Source organism: Pseudophryne corroboree, chromosome 6 (genome assembly GCF_028390025.1).
Source record: "Pseudophryne corroboree isolate aPseCor3 chromosome 6, aPseCor3.hap2, whole genome shotgun sequence".
Taxonomy (NCBI): Eukaryota; Metazoa; Chordata; class Amphibia; order Anura; family Myobatrachidae; genus Pseudophryne; species Pseudophryne corroboree.
In genome coordinates, this window is record NC_086449.1 from 59,363,660 (window position 1) to 59,383,014 (window position 19,355).

Sequence of the window (19,355 nt, forward strand, 5' to 3'; positions counted from 1 at the left end):
ACGCGTTTTGGCAAAACCTTACCGAAATTTTTTTGTCGGATTCGGGTGTGTTTTGGATTCGGGTGTTTTTTTCAAAAAAACCTCAAAAACAGCTTAAATCATAGAATTTGGGGGTCATTTTGATCCCATAGTATTATTAACCTCAATAACCATAATTTCCACTCATTTCCAGTCTATTCTGAACACCTCACACCTCACAATATTATTTTTAGTCCTAAAATTTGCCCCGAGGTCGCTGGATGGCTAAGCTAAGCGACCCAAGTGGCCGACACAAACACCTGGCCCATCTAGGAGTGGCACTGCAGTGTCAATCAAGACAGGATGGCCCTTCCAAAAAATACTCCCAAAACAGCACATGATGCAAAGAAAAAAAAGAGGCGCAACAAGGTCGCTGTGTGACTAAGCTAAGCGACCCAAGTGGCCGACACAAACACCTGGCCCATCTAGGAGTGGCACTGCAGTGTCAGACAGGATGGCACTTCAAAAAAATAGTCCCCAAACAGCACATGATGCAAAGAAAAAAAGAGGCGCACCAAGGTGGCTGTGTGACTAAGCTAAGCGATACAAGTGGCCGACACAAACACCTGGCCCATCTAGGAGTGGCACTGCAGTGTCAATCAAGACAGGATGGCCCTTCCAAAAAATTGTCCCCAAACAGCACATGATGCAAAGAAAAAAAGAGGCGCACCAAGGTCGCTCTGTGACTAAGCTAAGCGACACAAGTGGCCGACACAAACACCTGGCCCATCTAGGAGTGGCACTGCAGTGTCAATCAAGACAGGATGGCCCTTCCAAAAAATTGTCCCCAAACAGCACATGATGCAAAGAAAAAAAGAGGCTCACCAAGGTCGCTGTGTGACTAAGCTAAGCGACACAAGTGGCCGACACAAACACCTGGCCCATCTAGGAGTGGCACTGCAGTGTCAGGCAGGATGGCCCTTCACAAAAATACTCCCCAAACAGCACATGATGCAAAGAAAAAAAGAGGCGCACCAAGGTGGCTGTGTGACTAAGCTAAGCGACACAAGTGGCCGACACAAACACCTGGCCCATCTAGGAGTGGCACTGCAGTGTCAATCAAGACAGGATGGCCCTTCCAAAAAATTGTCCCCAAACAGCACATGATGCAAGTAAAAAAGAGGCGCACCAAAGTCGCTGTGTGACTAAGCTAAGCGACACAAGTGCCCGACACAAACACCTGGCCCATCTAGGAGAAGCACTGCAGTGTCAGGCAGGATGGCCCTTCAAAAAAATACTCCCCAAACAGCACATGATGCAAAGAAAAAAAGAGGCACACCAAGGTGGCTGTGTGACTAAGATAAGCGACACAAGTGGCCGACACAAACACCTGGCCCATCTAGGAGTGGCACTGCAGTGTCAATCAAGACAGGATAGCCCTTCCAAAAAATTGTCCCCAAAAAGCACATGATGCAAAGAAAAAAAGAGGCGCACCAAAGTCGCTGTGTGACTAAGCTAAGCGACACAAGTGGCCGACACAAACACCTGGCCCATCTAGGAGTGGCACTGCAGTGTCAGGCAGGATGGCCCTTCAAAAAAATTGTCCCCAAACAGCACATGATGCAAAGAAAAATGAAAGAAAAAAGAGCTGCAAGATGGAATTGTCCTTGGGCCCTCCCATCCACCCTTATATTGTATAAACAGGACATGCACACTTTAACGAACCCATCATTTCAGCGACAGGGTCTGCCACACGACTGTGACTGAAATGACTGGTTGGTTTGGGCCCCCACCAAAAAAGAAGCAATCAATCTCTCCTTGCACAAAGTGGCTCTACAGAGGCAAGATGTCCACCTCATTATCATCCTCCGATTCCTCACCCCTTTCACTGTGTACATCCCCCTCCTCACAGATTATTAATTCATCCCCACTGGAATCCACCATCTCAGGTCCCCGTGTACTTTCTGGAGGCAATTGCTGCTGGTGAATGTCTCCATGGAGGAATTGATTATAATTCATTTTAATGAACATCATCTTCTCCACATTTTCTGGAAGTAACCTCGTACGCCGATTGCTGACAAGGTGAGCGGCTGCACTAAACACTCTTTCGGAGTACACACTGGAGGGAGGGCAACTTAGGTAGAATAAAGCCAGTTTCTGCAAGGGCCTCCAAATTGCCTCTTTTTCCTGCCAGTATATGTACGGACTGTCTGACGTGCCTACTTGGATGCGGTCACTCATATAATCCTCCACCATTCTTTCAATGGTGAGAGAATCATATGCAGTGACAGTAGACGACATGCCAGTAATCGTTGGCAGGTCCTTCAGTCCGGACCAGATGTCAGCAGTCGCTCCAGACTGCCTTGCATCACTGCCAGCGGGTGGGCTCGGAATTCGTAGCCTTTTCCTCGCACCCCCAGTTGCGGGAGAATGTGAAGGAGGAGCTGTTGACGGGTCACGTTCCGCTTGACTTGACAATTTTCTCACCAGCAGGTCTTTGAACCTCTGCTGACTTGTGTCTGCCGGAAAGAGAGATACAACGTAGGTTTTAAATCTAGGATCGAGCACGGTGGCCAAAATGTAGTGCTCTGATTTCAACAGATTGACCACCCGTGAATCCTGTTTAAGCGAATTAAGGGCTCCATCCACAAGTCCCACATGCCTAGCGGAATCGCTCTGTTTTAGCTCCTCCTTCAATGTCTCCAGCTTCTTCTGCAAAAGCCTGATCAGGGGAATGACCTGACTCAGGCTGGCAGTGTCTGAACTGACTTCACGTGTGGCAAGTTCAAAGGGTTGCAGAACCTTGCACAACGTTGAAATCATTCTCCACTGCGCTTGAGTCAGGTGCATTCCACCTCCTTTGCCTATATCGTGGCCAGATGTATAGGTTTGAATGGCCTTTTGCTGCTCCTCCATCCTCTGAAGCATATAGAGGGTTGAATTCCACCTCGTTACCACCTCTTGCTTCAGATGATGGCAGGGCAGGTTCAGGAATGTTTGGTGGTGCTCCAGTCTTCGGTACGGGGTGCCTGAACGCCGAAAGTGGCCAGCAATTCTTCGGGCCACCGACAGCATCTCTTGCACGCCCCTGTCGTTTTTTAAATAATTCTGCACCACCAAATTCAAGGTATGTGCAAAACATGGGACGTGATGGAATTTGCCCAGATGTAATGCACGCACAATATTGCTGGCGTTGTCCGATGTTACAAATCCCCAGGAGAGTCCAATTGGGGTAAGCCATTCTGCGATGATCTTCCTCAGTTGCCGTAAGAGGTTTTCAGCTGTGTGGCTATTCTGGAAAGCATTGATACAAAGCGTAGCCTGCCTAGGAACGAGTTGGCGTTTGCGAGATGCTGCTACTGGTGCCGCCGCTGCTGTTCTTGCTGCGGGAGGCAATACATCTACCCAGTGGGCTGTCACAGTCATATAGTCCTGAGTCTGCCCTGCTCCACTTGTCCACATGTCCGTGGTTAAGTGGACATTGGGTACAACTGCATTTTTTAGGACACTGGTGAGTCTTTTTCTGAGGTCTGTGTACATTTTCGGTATCGCCTGCCTAGAGAAATGGAACCTAGATGGTATTTGGTACCGGGGACACAGTACCTCAATCAAGTCTCTAGTTGGCTCTGAATTAACGATGGATACCGGAACCACGTATCTCACCGCCCAGGCTGTCAAGGCCTCAGTTATCCGCTTTGCAGCAGGATGACTGCTGTGATATTTCATCTTCCTCGCAAAGGACTGTTGGACAGTCAATTGCTTACTGGAAGTAGTACAAGTGGTCTTCCGACTTCCCCTCTGGGATGACGATCGACTCCCAGCAGCAACAACAGCAGCGCCAGCAGCAGTAGGCGTTACACTCAAGGATGCATCGGAGGAATCCCAGGCAGGAGAGGACTCGTCAGACTTGAGAGTGACATGGCCTGCAGGACTATTGGCTTTCCTGGGTAAGGAGGAAATTGACACTGAGAGAGTTGGTGGTGTGGTTTGCAGGAGCTTGGTTACAAGAGGAAGGGATTTAGTGGTCGGTGGACTGCTTCCGCTGTCAGCCAAAGTTTTTGAACTTGTCACTGACTTATGATGAATGCGCTGCAGGTGACGTATAAGGGAGGATGTTCCGAGGTGGTTAACGTCCTTACCCCTATTTATTACAGCTTGACAAAGGCAACACACGGCTTGACACCTGTTGTCCGCATTTGTGTTGAAATAATTCCACACCGAAGAGCTGATTTTTTCAGTATTTTGACCAGGCATGTCAATGGCCATATTCCTCCCATGGACAACAGGTGTCTCCCTGGGTGCCTGACTTAAACAAACCACCTCACCATCAGAATCCTCCTTGTCAATTTCCTCCCCAGCGCCAGTAACACCCATATCCTCATCCTGGTGTACTTCAACAGTGACATCTTCAATTTGACTATCAGGAACTGGACTGCGGGTGCTCCTTACAGCACTTGCAGGGGGCGTGCAAATGGTGGAAGGCGCAAGCTCTTCCCGTCCAGTGTTGGGAAGGTCAGGCATCGCAAACGACACAATTGGACTCTCCTTGGGGATTTGTGATTTTGAAGAACGCACAGTTCTTTGCAGTGCTTTTGCCAGCTTAAGTCTTTTCTTTTTTCTAGTGCTTCCATCCTCATTTGAAGCTGAACCACTAGCCATGAACATAGGCCAGGGCCTCAGCCGTTCCTTGCCACTCCGTGTCGTAAATGGCATATTGGCAAGTTTACGCTTCTCCTCAGACGCTTTTAATTTTGATTTTTGGGTCATTTTACTGAACTTTTGTGTTTTGGATTTTACATGCTCTCTACTATGACATTGGGCATCGGCCTTGGCAGACGACGTTGATGGCATTTCATCGTCTCGGCCATGACTAGTGGCAGCAGCTTCAGCACGAGGTGGAAGTGGATCTTGATCTTTCCCTTTAACCTCCACATTTTTGTTTTCCATTTTTTAATGTGTGGAATTATATGCCAGTATCAATAGCAATGGCCTACTACTATATTTACTGCGCACAACTAAAAGGCACCACAGGTATACAATGTAGATGGATGGATAGTATACTTAATGGATGACGAGTGACGACACAGAGGTAGGTACACAGCAGTGGCCTACCGTACTGCTATATACAGTATACTGGACCTGGTGGACACTGTCAGCAAACTGCTAAACTAGTCTAAGAAAAAGGCACCACAGGTATACAATGTAGATGGATGGATAGTATACTTATTGGATGACGAGTGACGACACAGAGGTAGGTACACAGCAGTGGCCTACCGTACTGCTATATACAGTATACTGGACCTGGTGGACACTGTCAGCAAACTGCTAAACTAGTCTAAGAAAAAGGCACCACAGGTATACAATGTAGATGGATGGATAGTATACTTAATGGATGACAAGTGACGACACAGAGGTAGGTACACAGCAGTGGCCTAACCGTACTGCTATATACAGTATACTGGACCTGGTGGACACTGTCAGCAAACTGCTAAACTAGTCTAAAAAAAAGGCACCACAGGTATACAATGTAGATTGATGGATACTAGTATACTTAATGGATGACGAGTGATGACACAGAGGTAGGTACACAGCAGTGGCCTACCGTACTGCTATATACAGTATACTGGACCTGGTGGACACTGTCAGCAAACTGCTAAACTAGTCTAAGAAAAAGGCACCACAGGTATACAGTGTAGATGGATGGATAGTATACTTAATGGATGACGAGTGACGACACAGAGGTAGGTACAGCAGTGGCCTACCGGTCTGCTATATACAGTATACTGGACCTGGTGGACACTGTCAGCAAACTGCTAAACTAGTCTAAAAAAAAGTCACCACAGGTATACAATGTAGATGGATGGATAGTATACTTAATGGATGACGAATGACGACACAGAGGTAGGTACAGCAGTGGCCTACTTACTGCTATATACAGTATACTGGACCTGGTGGACACTGTCAGCAAACTGCTAAACTAAAATGCACCACAGGTATAGGAATGTAGATGGATAGTATACTTAATGGATGACGACACAGAGGTAGGTACAGCAGTGCACTCTGCACTGTACTCCTCCTATATAATATTAATTATACTGGTGGTCCCCAGTCCCCACAATAAAGCAGCACATTGTGAGCACAGATATGGAGTGTTTTTCAGGCAGACAAACGTATACTGGTAATCACTGTCAGCAAAACTCTGCACTGTACTCCTCCTAACAGCTGCTCCCCAATCCTCCCCACAGTTATAGTCATAAACAAGCACAAGCAATCAAATCAACTGTCTTCTACTAAACGGAGAGGACGCCAGCCACGTCCTCTCCCTATCATCTCCAATGCACGTGTGAAAATGGCGGCAACGCGCGGCTGCTTATAGAATCCGAATCTCGCGAGAATCCGACAGCGGGATGATGACGTTCGGGCGCGCTCGGGTTAACCGAGCCATACGGGAGAATCCGAGTATGGCTCGGACCCGTGTAAAAAAGGTAAAGCTCGGGGGGGTTCGGTTTCTCGGAAACCGAACCCGCTCATCACTACATTTCAGTTGTGCGCAGTATATATAGTAGTAGGCCATTGCTATTGATACTGGCATATAATTCCACACATTAAAAAATAGAGAACAAAAATGTGGAGGGTAAAATAGGGAAAGATCAAGATCCACTTCCACCTCGTGCTGAAGCTGCTGCCACTAGTCATGGCCGAGACGATGAAATGCCATCAACGTCGTCTGCCAAGGCCGATGCCCAATGTCATAGTAGAGAGCATGTAAAATCCAAAAAACAAAAGTTCAGTAAAATGACCCAAAAATCAAAATTGAAAGCGTCTGAGGAGAAGCGTAAACTTGCCAATATGCCATTTACGACACGGAGTGGCAAGGAATGGGTGAGGCCCTGGCCTATGTTCATGGCTAGTGGTTCAGCTTCACATGAGGATGGAAGCACTCATCCTCTCGCTAGAAAACTGCAGTGCCACTCCTAGATGGGCCAGGTGTTTGTGTCGGCCATTTGGGTCGCTTAGCTTAGTCACACAGCTACCTCATTGCGCCTCTTTTTTTCTTTGCATCATGTGCTGTTTGGGGACTATTTTTTTGAAGTGCCATCCTGTCTGACACTGCAGTGCCACTCCTAGATGGGCCAGGTGTTTGTGTCGGCCACTTGGGTCGCTTAGCTTAGTCATCCAGCGACCTCGGTGCAAATTTTAGGACTAAAAATAATATTGTGAGGTGTGAGGTGTTCAGAATAGACTGCAAATGAGTGGAAATTATGGTTATTGAGGTTAGTAATACTATGGGATCAAAATGACCCCCAGATTCTATGATTTAAGCTGTTTTTGAGGGGTTTTTGTAAAAAAACACCCGAATCCAAAACACACACGAATCCGACAAAAAAATTTCAGGGAGGTTTTGCCAAAACGCGTCCGAATCCAAAACACGACTGCGGAACCGAATCCAAAACCAAAACACAAAACCCGAAAAATGTCCGGTGCACATCAATAATTCAAACCCATTGCCTGTATATCCATTTCACTCTATTTAGTGAGCTAGCTGACCTTACATAGAAACTAGAGAATTCTAACTATTTGAAGCTTACCTTGTACTGAACCTTACCTTGTACTTTGTGGAAAAATAATCAGCATTGCGGCTGGACAGATCTTTGTAGTGTGTAGCTGCAAGGGATTGGATGTGTGGCTGCACCCTACATAGATCTGCTCAATTGCAATGATGTTTTTTTTTTTGTTGATTTGTTTTTTCAACAAAGTACAAGTAGCTTCATATAGTTAGAAATCTCATAATTTTTATGCAGGATCGAATAGCTCAATGAGTATTGTGTTAGACTGGAATGCAATAGGTTATGGGTTTGAATCCTGTGTATAGCAGTCAAGCATATTAAAATGTGTTATTTAATAAAGGGTATTGTAACTGAATAACAAAAAGCTCTCAAGTTAAGGGCATGAGTGTGGTATTAAGAGGGTTTGCGTCCAAATCCGTTTGTTTTTGCAGTGCTGTATAAATGTGTGTGTATAATAAAAATATTTATATTTAGACTATGTGGGAAGGGGCATCATAGCATGGGCTTTCTCTGGGATCAATTTTGTCATGCCCCTTCCCCACGAGGGCATGCACCTTATGTCCCTATTGGAAAAAATAAGATTTTAAACCTACCGGTAAATCTTTTTCTCGTAGTCCGTAGAGGATGCTGGGGACTCCGTAAGGACCATGAGGATAGACGGGCTCCGCAGGAGACATGGGCACTTTTAGAAAGACTTTGACTCTGGGTGTGCACTGGCTCCTCCCTCTATGCCCCTCCTCCCGACCTCAGTTAGAAAAACTGTGCCCAGAGGAGACGGACAGTACGAGGAAAGGATTTTAGTTAATCCAAGGGCAAGATTCATACCAGCCACACCAATCACACCGTATAACTTGTGATATACTATCTAGTTAACAGTATGAAAAAACAACATATCATCGGCCCAAAACCAATGAAACTATAACATAACCCTTACGTAAGCAATAACTATATACAAGTCTTGCAGAAGTAGTCCGCACTTGGGACGGGCGCCCAGCATCCTCTACGGACTACGAGAAAAAGATTTACCGGTAGGTTTAAAATCTTATTTTCTCTAATGTCTTAGAGGATGCTGGGGATTCCGTAAGGACCATGGGGATTATACCAAAGCTCCCAAACGGGCGGGAGAGTGCGGATGACTCTGCAGCACCGATTGAGCAAACAGGAGGTCCTCCTCAGCCAGGGTATCAAACTTATAGAACTTTGCAAAGGTGTTTGACCCTGACCAAGTAGCAGCTCGGCACAGCTGTAGTGCCGAGACCCCTCGGGCAGCCGCCCAAGACAAGCCCACCATCCTAGTGGAATGGGCCTTAACCGATTTCGGTAACGGCAATCCTGCCATAGAATGCGCCTGCTGAATCGTGTTACAGATCCAGCGAGCAATAGTCTGCTTTGAAGCAGGGTCGCCAACCTTGTTGGCTGCATACAGGACAAACAGTGCCTCAGTTTTTCTGATCCTAGCCGTTCTGGCCACGTAAATTTTCAAAGCCCTGACCACATCCAGGGACTCGCAATCCTCCAAGTCACATGTAGCCACAGGCACGACAATAGGTTGGTTCATATAAAAGGATGAGACCACCTTAGGTAGGAATTGAGGACGGGTCCGCAATTCCGCTCTATCCATATGGAAAACCAGATAGGGGCTTTTATGTGATAAAACCGCCAATTCCTAAACTCGCCTAGCCGAAGCCAAGGCTAACAACATGACCACCTTCCAAGTGAGATATTTCAACTCCACTGTTTTAAGTGGTTCAAACCAATGTGACTTAAGGAAATTTAACACCACGTTAAGATCCCAAGGCACCACCGGAGGTACAAAAGGAGGCTGAATATGCAGTACTCCCTTCACAAAAGTCTGTACTTCAGGTAAAGAGGCCAATTCCTTTTGAAAGAAAATGGATAATGCCGAAATCTGAACTTTAATGGAGCCTAATTTTAGGCCCAAATTTGCTCCAGTTTGTAGGAAGTGAAGAAAACGGCCTAGATGGAATTCTGCCAGAGGAGCATTCCTGGCCTCACACCAAGAAACATATTTACGCCATATTCGGTGATAATGTTTAGATGTCACGTCCTTCCTAGCCTTTATTAACGTAGGAATAACCTCATCCGGAATACCTTTTTCCGCTAGGATCCGGCGTTCAACCGCCATGCCATCAAATGCAGCCGCGGTAAGTCTTGGAACAGACAGGGACCTTGTTGTAACAGGTCCTGCCTTAGAGGAAGAGGCCACAGATCTTCTGTGAGCATTTCCTGCAGATCCGGATACCAGGTCCTTCGTGGCCAATCCGGAACAATGAGTATTGTTCTCACTCCTCTTTTTCTTATTATCCTCAACACCTTGGGTATGAGAGGAAGAGGAGGAAACACATAGACCGACTGGAACACCCACGGTGTCACTAGGGCGTCCACAGCTACCGCCTGAGGGTCTCTTGACCTGGCGCAATACCTTTGTAGCTTTTTGTTGAGCTCGCGTCCGTGGTTACCAGGATCCAGTCCTGAATGCCGAACCTGCGGCCCTCTAGAAGGTGAGCACTTTTCAGCCACCACAGGAGAGATACTCTGGCCCTGGGGGACAGGGTGATCCGCTGATGCATTTGCAGATGTGACCCGGACCATTTGTCCAATAGGTCCCATTGGAATGTCCTTGCATGGAACCTGCCGTAGGGAATGGCTTCGTATGTCGCCACCATTTTTCCCAGGACTTGAGTGCAATGACGTATTGACACTTGTTTTGGCTTCAACAGGTTCATGACTAGAGTCATGAGTTCCTGCGCTTTTTCTGTCGGAAGAAAAATCCTCTTCTGCTCTGTGTCCAGAATTATGCCCAAGAAGGGCAGACGAGTTGTGGGATTCAGCTGCGACTTTGGAATATTGATAATCCAGCCGTGTCGCTGTAACTCAGTCAGTGAAAGTGATACGCTGTTCAGCAACTTCTCCCGTGATCTCGCTTTTATGAGGAGATCGTCCAAGTACGGGATAATTGTGACACCCTGTTTGCGCAGGAGCATCATCATTTCCGCCATTACCGTGGTGAAAATTCTCGGGGCCGTGGAAAGCCCAAACGACAACGTCTGAAATTGGTAATGACAATCCTGTACCGCAAATCTCAGGTACGCCTGATGAGGAGGATATATGACAACATGCAGGTATGCATCCTTTATGTCCAGAGATACCATAAAATCTCCCCCTTCCAGGCTGGCGATGACCGCTCTGAGCGATTCCATCTTGAACTTGAACCGTTTTAAGTAAAGGTTCAGGGATTTTAAATTCAAAATGGGTCTGACCGAACCGTCCGGTTTCGGGACCACAAACAGAGTTGAGTAGTACCCCTTCACTCTTTGAAGCAGGGGAACCTCTACCACCACTTGTTGAAGACACAATTTGCGAATCGCATGTAACACTAGCTCCCTTTCCAGGGGGGAAGTCGGTAGGACCGATTTGAAAAACCGGCGAGGAGGCACCTCTTCGAATTCCAGCTTGTAACCCTGGGAAACAATTTCTATTGCCCAGGGATCCACCTGTGAGTGAACCCAGATGTGTCTGAACAGTCGAAGACGTGCCCCCACTGGGGCGGACTCCCTCAGGGTAGCCCCAGCGTCATGCGGTGGATTTTGCAGAGGCCGGGGAGGACTTCTGTTCCTGGGAACTAGCTGTGTTATGCAGCTTCTTCCCTCTGCCCTTACCTCTGGCAAGAAAGGACGATCCACGTACTCTCTTGCTTTTATTGGAACGAAAGGACTGCATTTGATAATGAGGTGCTTTCTTAGATTGTGAGGGAATATATGGCAAAAAATTCGATTTACCTGCCGTAGTCGTGGAGACGAGGTCCGAGAGGCCCTCTCCAAACAATTCCTCACCCTTGTAAGGCAACAACTCCATATGTCTCTTGGAGTCGGCATCACCTGACCCCTGTCGGGTCCATAAGACACGCCTAGCAGAAATAGACATAGCGTTTATCCTGGAACCCAGTAAACTAATGTCTCTTTGAGCATCCCTCATATATAAGACAGCATCTTTTATATGCCCTAGGGTCATTAAAATGGTATCCTTATCAAGGGTCTCAATATCCGCTGATAAGGAATCTGTCCATGCTGCTACAGCACTACAAACCCGGGCTGACGCAATAGCCGGTCTGAGTAACGTACCAGAATGTGTGTAAATGGACTTCAAGGTAACCTCCTGCTTGCGGTCAGCAGGATCCTTGAGGGTAGCCGTATCTTGGGATGGAAGCGCTATCTTTTTTGATAAGCGCGTAAAGGCCTTGTCCACCCTAGGGGAGGATTCCCACCATATCCTGTCCTGCGACGGGAAAGGATACGCTATTAGAATCCTTTTGGGAATCTGCAGTTTTTTGTCTGGAGTTTCCCACGCTTTTTCGCACAATTCGTTCAGCTCATGTGATGAGGGGAAAGGTGACCTCAGGTTTCTTTCCCTTATACATGTGTACCCTCGTGTCAGGGACAGGGGGTTCCTCAGTGATATGCAAAACATCTTTTATTGCGATAATCATATATCGAATACATTAAGCCACCTTTGGCTGTAATTTTGCATCATAGTAGTCGACAATCCTCCTCCTCCTTAGGTGAGCCTTCAATCTCAGACATGTCGACACACGCGTACCGACACACCACACACACACAGGGAAGCTCTTTTCTGCAGACAGGTTCCCCACCAGGCCCTTTGGAGAGACAGAGAGAGAGTATGCCAGCACACACCCCAGCGCTATATGACCCAGGAAAAAACACAGTATGTTTACCCAGTAGCGCTTTTGTTATGTATATGCGCCAATTATGTGCCCCCCCTCTACTTTAAAACCCTTCTTTCACCGTGTGTTAAGCAGGGGTGAGTCCGGGGAGCTTCCTCTCAGCGGTGCTGTGGAGAAAAATGGCGCTGGTGAGTGCTGAGGGAGAAGCCACGCCCCCTCGGCGGCGGGCTTCTTTCCCGCTCAAATTTCTCGATAACATGGCGGGGGCTCTTTATATACATGCACAGTGCCCAGCTGTACATGTATATATCTATATATGCCACAGGAGAGGTTTATATTGCTGCCCAGGGCGCCCCCCCCCTGCGCCCTGCACCCTTACAGTGACCGAGGTGTGTGAGGTGAATGGGAGCAATGGCGCACAGCTGCAGTGCTGTGCGTTACCTCCATGAAGATCAAGGTGTTTTCTGCTGCCTCTGATGTTCTTTTCCTCAATACTCACCCGGCTTCAATCTTCCGGCTCTGCGAGGAGGACGGCGGCGCGGCTCTGGGACGGACGTCTAGGGTGAGACCTGCGTACCGATCCCTCTGGAGCTAATGGTGTCCAGTAGCCTAAGAAACAGAGCCCTGAAACTCAGAGAAGTGGGTCTGTTTCTCTCTCCTCAGTCCCTCGATGCAGGGAGTCTGTTGCCAGCAGGCTCCCTGAACATAAAAACCTAACTAAAATGCTTTCTTTACAGGAAACTCAGGAGAGCTCCTGAAATGCACCCAGTGTCCACTGGGCACAGTATCAAACTGAGGTCTGGAGGAGGGGCATAGAGAGAGGAGCCAGTGCACAACCAGAGTCAAAGTCTTTCTTAAAGTGCCCATGTCTCCTGCGGAGCCCGTCTATCCCCATGGTCCTTACGGAGTCCCCAGCATCCTCTAAGACGTTAGAGAAATAGGGAGGGCAGGGGGAGCACCAATTCTCTTTCTGGCACAGGACATCAAAATGTCTAGTTACGGCTATGCAACAAACCCATTCCGCAGGTGACAACCCTAAAAATCAGGACTCTCTCGCAGGATCTGAAAGAATAGGCAAGCATGCTCCAAACGGAGAAACAGCCTCTTTATCTATACTAATATTATAAGAAAGTTCTGTCTGATTGTCATGAGAAATGCCTCATTTTGAAGTGGAAATTTGTTGAAATGATCGTCACTTTGCTTCATCCCAATCCGTCAAGTTAAAGCTGAGCAATAACAAAAACAAAATGTATTGGCATCATCAATGCAAGAGACACTGAAAGTGAAATCTCTTAATATAAATGTTATAGAGGCCACGATATTTACAGTCTTTATTCCTCCAATTCCTTTAATTCCCAATAACTTTTCCTTCCAGTTTAAGAGCTTTCATCTCCCAGTAAATGTCTGCTTTGCTATGATAAATAACAAGTTGGAAGGTCAGACTCTACATAAAGTCGGGGTTTCGCCTCCACTGTCAACAGCGCCTCTGTGTGTGCACTTTGTGTAACGCACGTGATGATTGAGTTTTAGGGATTTTTGCACACGCACAGCAGCATGTAAGAATCACTCCACTCCGATATCATCAGCGTCAGGCCCTGTGTGTTAGTCACCCACCTTGCAAGATCACTTAGTTCATAGGACAGGCTGTTAATGCCGGTTTTGCCTTGTTGCTTAGAGTCTTCTTTTACAATGACTTTCTGCGGGGTCTATGAAGAAAAGAGAGAAGTTACATTACATAGGCGCAGTATCAAAACATAAATGGAATAAAATAACTAAATCTTACTTGCCTACTCTTTTGGAATGGCCGGGAGGCTCCTGAAAATAGGGTGACACTACAGGCCCCCCGGGAAATCGGGAAAGCCTCCTGCATCCCACACCCCCCACCTCCATCTGCACAACCCGCCACCATCCGCTCACACAAGATATGGGTGTGGTGATGACATGATCTGAGGTAAATCCCGTCTTTGTAGCCCCGCCCCCCACTTTATAATAGAGGTAACGTGGGGACTGTAAGGCGGAGGTGGGGCTATGATGATGCAATTGCGTGTCCAGCAGGAGGCAGCAGCTATTAAGTAGGCAGGTATGAACTAAATCAGTATGTTAAAAATTGTCAGCAGCTTTATTGCAATACAACTGCTCTTGGTGCTGATGAAAAACTCACACAACTCCAATTTTCTTTTTTGCATTGTGGGCCTGATTCAGTGTTCCAGACACACCTCCTGCACCTATTACAGGGATGGCGGAGCTGTGTGTTGCTGATGATGAGGGCTATTTAAGTTGTACTGTCACATAGATGCCTAGAGCTCAGCGTATGGGCAAATATCATATAACTCTGTGCACACATGTGGTACGGGTGTAATTGCCCCCCTGGATCAGCCTCAGTGTTCAGGCGAATGGTATGCACTCACGTCTCTGCATGAAAATATCCTTATACTGTATGACAATGCCAAGAGAGTCTGTCTTCTTCCATAGTGTCACTCAATGACATCATATAGGGTGTAGGTGATAAACATGGATTTAAGTTATTGTATGTGGAAAACAAGATGACTAATCAGGTTGTTTCCTGCGCACTCAGAATATGCAGGGCCTAATTCAGATCTGATCGCAGCAGCAAATTTGTTAGCTAATGGGCAAAACCCTGTGCACTGCAGGGGGGGCAGATATAACATGGGAGTTAGATTTGGGTGGGTTATATTGTAGAGATGTGCACCGGAAATTTTTCGGGTTTTGTGTTTTGGTTTTGGATTCGGACGCTTTTTGGCAAAACCTCCCTGAAAATGTTTTGTCGGATTCGGGTGTGTTTTGGATTTGGGTGTTTTTTTTTCAAAAAACCCTCAAAAACAGCTTAAATCATAGAATTTGGGGGTAATTTTGATCCCATAGTATTATTAACCTCAATAACCATAATTTCCACTCATATCCAGTCTATTCTGAACACCTCACACCTCACAATATTATTTTCAGTCCTAAAATTTGCACCGAGCTCGCTGGATGACTAAGCTAAGCGAACCAATTTGGCGGCACAAACACCTGGCCCATCTAGGAGTGGCACTGCAGTGTCACACAGGATGGCACTTAAAAAAAATTAGCCCCAAACATCACATGATGCAGAGATAAATTTAAAAAAAAGAGGTGCAAGATGGAATTGTCCTTGGGCACTCTCACCCAGCCTTATGTTGTATAAACAGGACATGCACACTTTAACAAACCCATCATTTCAGCCACAGGGTCTGCCACACGACTGTGCCTGAAATGACTGGTTGGTTTGGGCCCCCACCAAAAAAGAAGCAATCAATCTCTCCTTGCACAAACTGGCTCTACAGAGGCAAGATGTCCACCTCCTCCTCATCGTCTGATTCCTCACCCGTTACACTGTGTACATCCCCCTCCTCACAGATTATTAATTCGTCCCCACTGGAATCCACCATCTCAGGTCCCTGTGTACTTTATGGAGGCAATTGCTGGTGAATGTCTCCACGGAGGAATTGATTATAATTCATTTTGATGAACATCATCTTCTCCACATTTTCTGGAAGTAACCTCGTACGCTGATTGCTGACAAGGTGACTGGCTGCACTAAACACTCTTTCGGAGTACACACTGGAGGGGGGGGCAACTTAGGTAAAATAAAGCCAGTTTGTGCAAGGGCCTCCAAATTGCCTCTTTTTCCTGCCAGTATACGTACGGAATGCCTGACGTGCCTACTTGGATGCGATAACTCATATAATCCTCCACCATTCTTTCAATGGTGACAGAATCATATGCAGTGACAGTAGATGACATGTCAGTAATCGTTGGCAGGTCCTTCAGTCCGGACCAGATGTCAGCACTCGCTCCAGACTGCCCTGCATTACCGCCAGCGGGTGGGCTCAGAATTCTTAGCCTTTTCCTCGCAGCCCCAGTTGCAGGAGAATGTGAAGGAGGAGCTGTTGACAGGTCACGTTCCGCTTGACATGACAAGTGTGTCACCAGCAGGTCTTTGAACATGTGCAGACTTATGTCTGCCAAAAAGAGAGATACAACGTAGGCTTTAAACCTAGGATCGAGCACGGTGGCCAAAATGTAGTGCTCTGATTTCAACAGATTGACCACCCGTGAATCCTGGTTAAGCGAATTAAGGGCTCCATCCACAAGTCCCACATTCCTAGCGGAATCGCTCCGTTTTAGCTCCTCCTTCAATCTCTCCAGCTGCTTCTGCAAAAGCCTGATGAGGGAACCTGACTCTGAAGTCTGAACTGACTTCTTGTGTGGCAAGTTCGAAGGGTTGCAGAACCTTACACAACGTTGAAATCATTCTCCACTGTGCTTGAGTCAGGTGCATTCCCCCTCCTTTGCCTATATCGTAGGCAGATGTATAGGCTTGAATGGCCTTTTGCTGCTCCTCCATCCTCTGAAGCATATAGAGGGTTGAATTCCACCTCGTTACCACCTCTTGCTTCAGCTGATGGCGGGGCAGGTTCAGGAGTGTTTGCTGGTGCTCCAGTCTTCAGCACGCGGTGGCTGAATGCCGAAAGTGGCCCGCAATTCTTCGTGCCACTGACAGCATCTCTTGCACGCCCCTGTCGTTTTTCAAAAAATTCTGCACAACCAAATTCAATGTATGTGCAAAACATGGGACGTGCTGGAATTTGCCCACATGTAATGCACGCACAATATTGGTGGCGTTGTCCGATGTCACAAATCCCCAGGAGAGTCCAATTGGGGTAAACCATTCTGCGATGATGTTCCTCAGTTTCCGTAAGAGGTTGTCAGCTGTCTGCCTCTTCTGGAAAGCGGTGATACAAAGCGTAGCCTGCCTAGGAACGAGTTGGCATTTGCGAGATGCTGCTACTGGTGCCACCGCTGCTGTTCTTGCTGCGGAAGGCAATACATCTACCCAGTGGGCTGTCACAGTCATATAGTCCTGAGTCTGCCCTGCTCCACTTGTCCACATGTCCGTGGTTAAGTGGACATTGGGTACAACTGCATTTTTAGGACACTGGTGACTCTTTTTCTGACGTCTGTGTACATTCTCGGTATCGCCTGCCTAGAGAAGTGGAACCTAGATGGTATTTGGTACCGGGGACACACTAACTCAATAAATTGTCTAATTCCCTGTGAATTAATGGTGGATACAGGACACACGTCTAACACCAACACAGCTGCCAAGGCCTGAGTTATCCGCTTTGCAGCAGGATGACTGCTGTGATATTTCATCTTCCTCGCAAAGGACTGTTGGACAGTCAGCTGCTTACTGGAAGTAGTACAAGTGGTCTTCTGACTCCCCCTCTGGGATGACAATTGACTCCCAGCAGCAACAACAGCAGCACCAGCAGCAGTAGGCATTACACTCAAGGATCCGTCGGAGGAATCCCAGTTAGGAGAGGACTCGTCAGACTTGCCAGTGACATGGCCTGCAGGACTATTGACGTTCCTGTCTATGGAAGAAATTGACACTGAGGGAGTTGGTGGTGTGGTTTGCAGGAGCTTGGGTACAAGAGGAAGGGATTTAGTTGTCAGTGGACTGCTTCCGCTGCCACCCAAAGTTTTTGAACTTGTCAATGACTTCTGATGAATGCGCTCCAGGTGACATATAAGGGAGGATGTTCCTAGGTGGTTAACGTCCTTACCCCTACTTATTACAGCTTGACAAAGGCAACACACGGCTTGATACCTTTTGTCCGCATTTCTGTTAAAATAATTCCACACCGAAGAGGTGATTTTTTTTGTAATTTGACCAGGCATGGTAATGGCCATGGTCATCCCACAGACAACAGGTGTCTCCCCGGGTGCCTGACTTAAACAAACCACCTCACCATCAGAATCCTCCTTGTCAATTTCCTCCTCAGCGCCAGCAACACCCATATCCTCATCCTGGTGTACTTCAACAGTGACATCTTCAATTTGACTATCAGGAACTGGACAGTGGTTGCTCCTTCCAGCACTTGCAGGGGGCGTGCAAATGGTGGAAGGCGCCACCTCTTCCCGTCCAGTGTTGGGAAGGTCAGGCATCGCAACCGACACAATTGGACTCTCCTTGGGGATTTGTGATTTAGAAGAACGCACAGTTCTTTGCTGTGCTTTTGCCATCTTAACTCTTTTCAGTTTTCTAGCGGGAGGATGAGTGCTTCCATCCTCATGTGAAGCTGAACCACTAGCCATGAACATAGGCCAGTGCCTCAGCCGTTCCTTGCCACTCCATGTCGTAAATGGCATATTGGCAAGTTTACACTTCTCCTCAGACACTTTTAATTTAGATTTTTGGGTCATTTTACTGAAGTTTAGTTTTTTGGATTTTACATGCTCTCTACTATGACATTGGGCATCGGCCTTGGCAGACGACGTTGATGGCATTTCATCATCTCGGCCATGACTAGTGGCAGCAGCTTCAGCACGAGGTGGAAGTGGATCTTGATCTTTCCCTATTTTACCCTCCACATTTTTGTTCTCCATTTTTTAATGTGTTGAATTATATGCCAGTAATATATCAATAGCAATGGCCTACTGTACTGTACTATATATGTATACTGTTGGTCACCAAAATGCTGCACTGTAATACTATATATACTGCTCACAATAATGAAGCACAGATATGGAATGGATACTTGCAGTGACACAGAGCTGCAAGATACAGCAATGGCCTACTGTACAACTATATACTGTTGGTCACCAAAATGCTGCACTGTAATACTATATATACTGCTCACAATAATGCAGCACAGATATGGAATGGATACTTGCAGTGACACAGAGCTGCAAGATACAGCAATGGCCTACTGTACAACTATATACTGTTGGTCACCAAAATGCTGCACTGTAATACTATATATACTGCTCACAATAATGCAGCACAGATATGGAATGGATACTTGCAGTGACACAGAGCTGCAAGATACAGCAATGGCCTACTGTACAACTATTTACTGTTGGTCACCAAAATGCTGCACTGTAATACTATATATACTGCTCACAAAAATGTAGCACAGATATGGAATGGATACTTGCAGTGACACAGAGCTGCAAGATACAGCAATGGCCTACTGTACTGTGCTACTATTATACTGGTGGTCCCCAGTCCCCACAATAAAGCACACTGAGCACAGATATTTGCAGCACACTGAGCACAGATATGGAGCGTTTTCAGGCAG

The 19,355-nt window shown here is 46.9% G+C and overlaps 1 protein-coding gene across 1 annotated transcript in view; it reads right to left on the bottom strand.

Annotated features, from left to right (window-relative positions):
• The window catches only part of LOC134936128 (complement C3-like), a 613,812-nt gene that overhangs the window by 507,913 nt on the left and 86,544 nt on the right, over positions 1-19,355 (bottom strand). Inside the window, exon 5 of the mRNA XM_063931045.1 lies at positions 13,843-13,934. Coding sequence (XP_063787115.1) covers positions 13,843-13,934 — 92 coding nt within the window. The remainder of the gene's footprint in view (positions 1-13,842; positions 13,935-19,355) is intronic.